At 42.2% G+C, this 1,023-nt stretch overlaps 1 protein-coding gene across 1 annotated transcript in view; it reads left to right on the plus strand.

Annotated features, from left to right (window-relative positions):
• Positions 1-300, plus strand: part of LOC103271678 (uncharacterized protein C14orf53 homolog) — a 14,217-nt gene extending 13,917 nt beyond the window's left edge. The window contains exon 10 of the mRNA XM_008069166.1: positions 181-300. Within this exon, the coding sequence (XP_008067357.1) occupies positions 181-300 (120 nt within the window). The remainder of the gene's footprint in view (positions 1-180) is intronic.
• Positions 301-1,023: the final 723 nt, after the last annotated feature.

Below are 1,023 nucleotides of genomic sequence, written 5' to 3' on the forward strand. Positions count from 1 at the left end.
CCCAGGCGGGTCTCGAACCCGCGGGCTCAGGCAATCCACTCACCTCAGCCTCCCAAAGACGCAGGATTACAGGATGAGCCACCGAGTCCGGCTCTAATTTAATATTTCTAGGGGATTTGCAAAGTGAGTGCCAGGGTACTCAATGTTGTAGCTGTCTCTTTTCCCATGTTTTTTCCTTAGAGGACTCTGGGATCAAAGATCTACACGAAACAACAAGGAGCTAAAGGAAGTCAATGCGATGATGTAGGAGGGAGGCTCTTCTTTTTGAGGTCAATGTCAGATGAAACACTGAAGGATTAGAAGGCTTTCACTCCATTTGCTTTGGACAGATTTAAAAACTAGGCACAGCCATTTGTGTTCATTAAAATCTTTCAAACCTTTGTTTTAGTGCTGTTTCCCTTTCTCTCCCCACCAATCTAGGTGGAAATGTGTGGCCTTAAGCATGTAAGGAATTTGGTTATTTAGGAATTGCAAACAGCCTCCGATTATTCTGATAGCTTTTAAATTCAAAATGACTACATTTCAAACCACACTGTACAATATGTTGTTAACAAATCCATAAAAAGGAACTCCTTTCCACCCCTGAAGTATTTAAATCTGGACAGATCTATTTAATTCTGCAAATGGGCAAAAGTAGGTACAAAACAAGTAAAATTATATGTCATAGACTTTCCTTATCCTCTCAGCAACTGCATCCAAGTGCCACATTTATTCTGCCTCCTTGTGCATTGTCCACTTTCTCTGTACCACTGTTTTTGTCCAGGTCCTCATTCCTGTCTGGATTGCCATAGTTTCTTAATTGGTTTCCCTGCTTCCAGTCCCTCTAATTCATCTTCCACAGTACCACTGAAGCTATCTTTGCTAAAAGAGAAATGAGATTCTATCACTTCCCTACTGGTTTCTCACTGACTTTAGCATATAGTTGTCCAAACCACAAATGATCTGGTGCCTGCCTGCCTCCCCAGTCTCATCTTTCACTGTGTCCCCCTTCTCTGGTACATCTACATTGAGCTCTGCAGAACT

The sequence above is a fragment of the Carlito syrichta genome, unplaced genomic scaffold (assembly GCF_000164805.1).
Source record: "Carlito syrichta isolate Samal-C Ts95f unplaced genomic scaffold, Tarsius_syrichta-2.0.1 Scaffold311835, whole genome shotgun sequence".
NCBI lineage: Eukaryota > Metazoa > Chordata > Mammalia > Primates > Tarsiidae > Carlito > Carlito syrichta.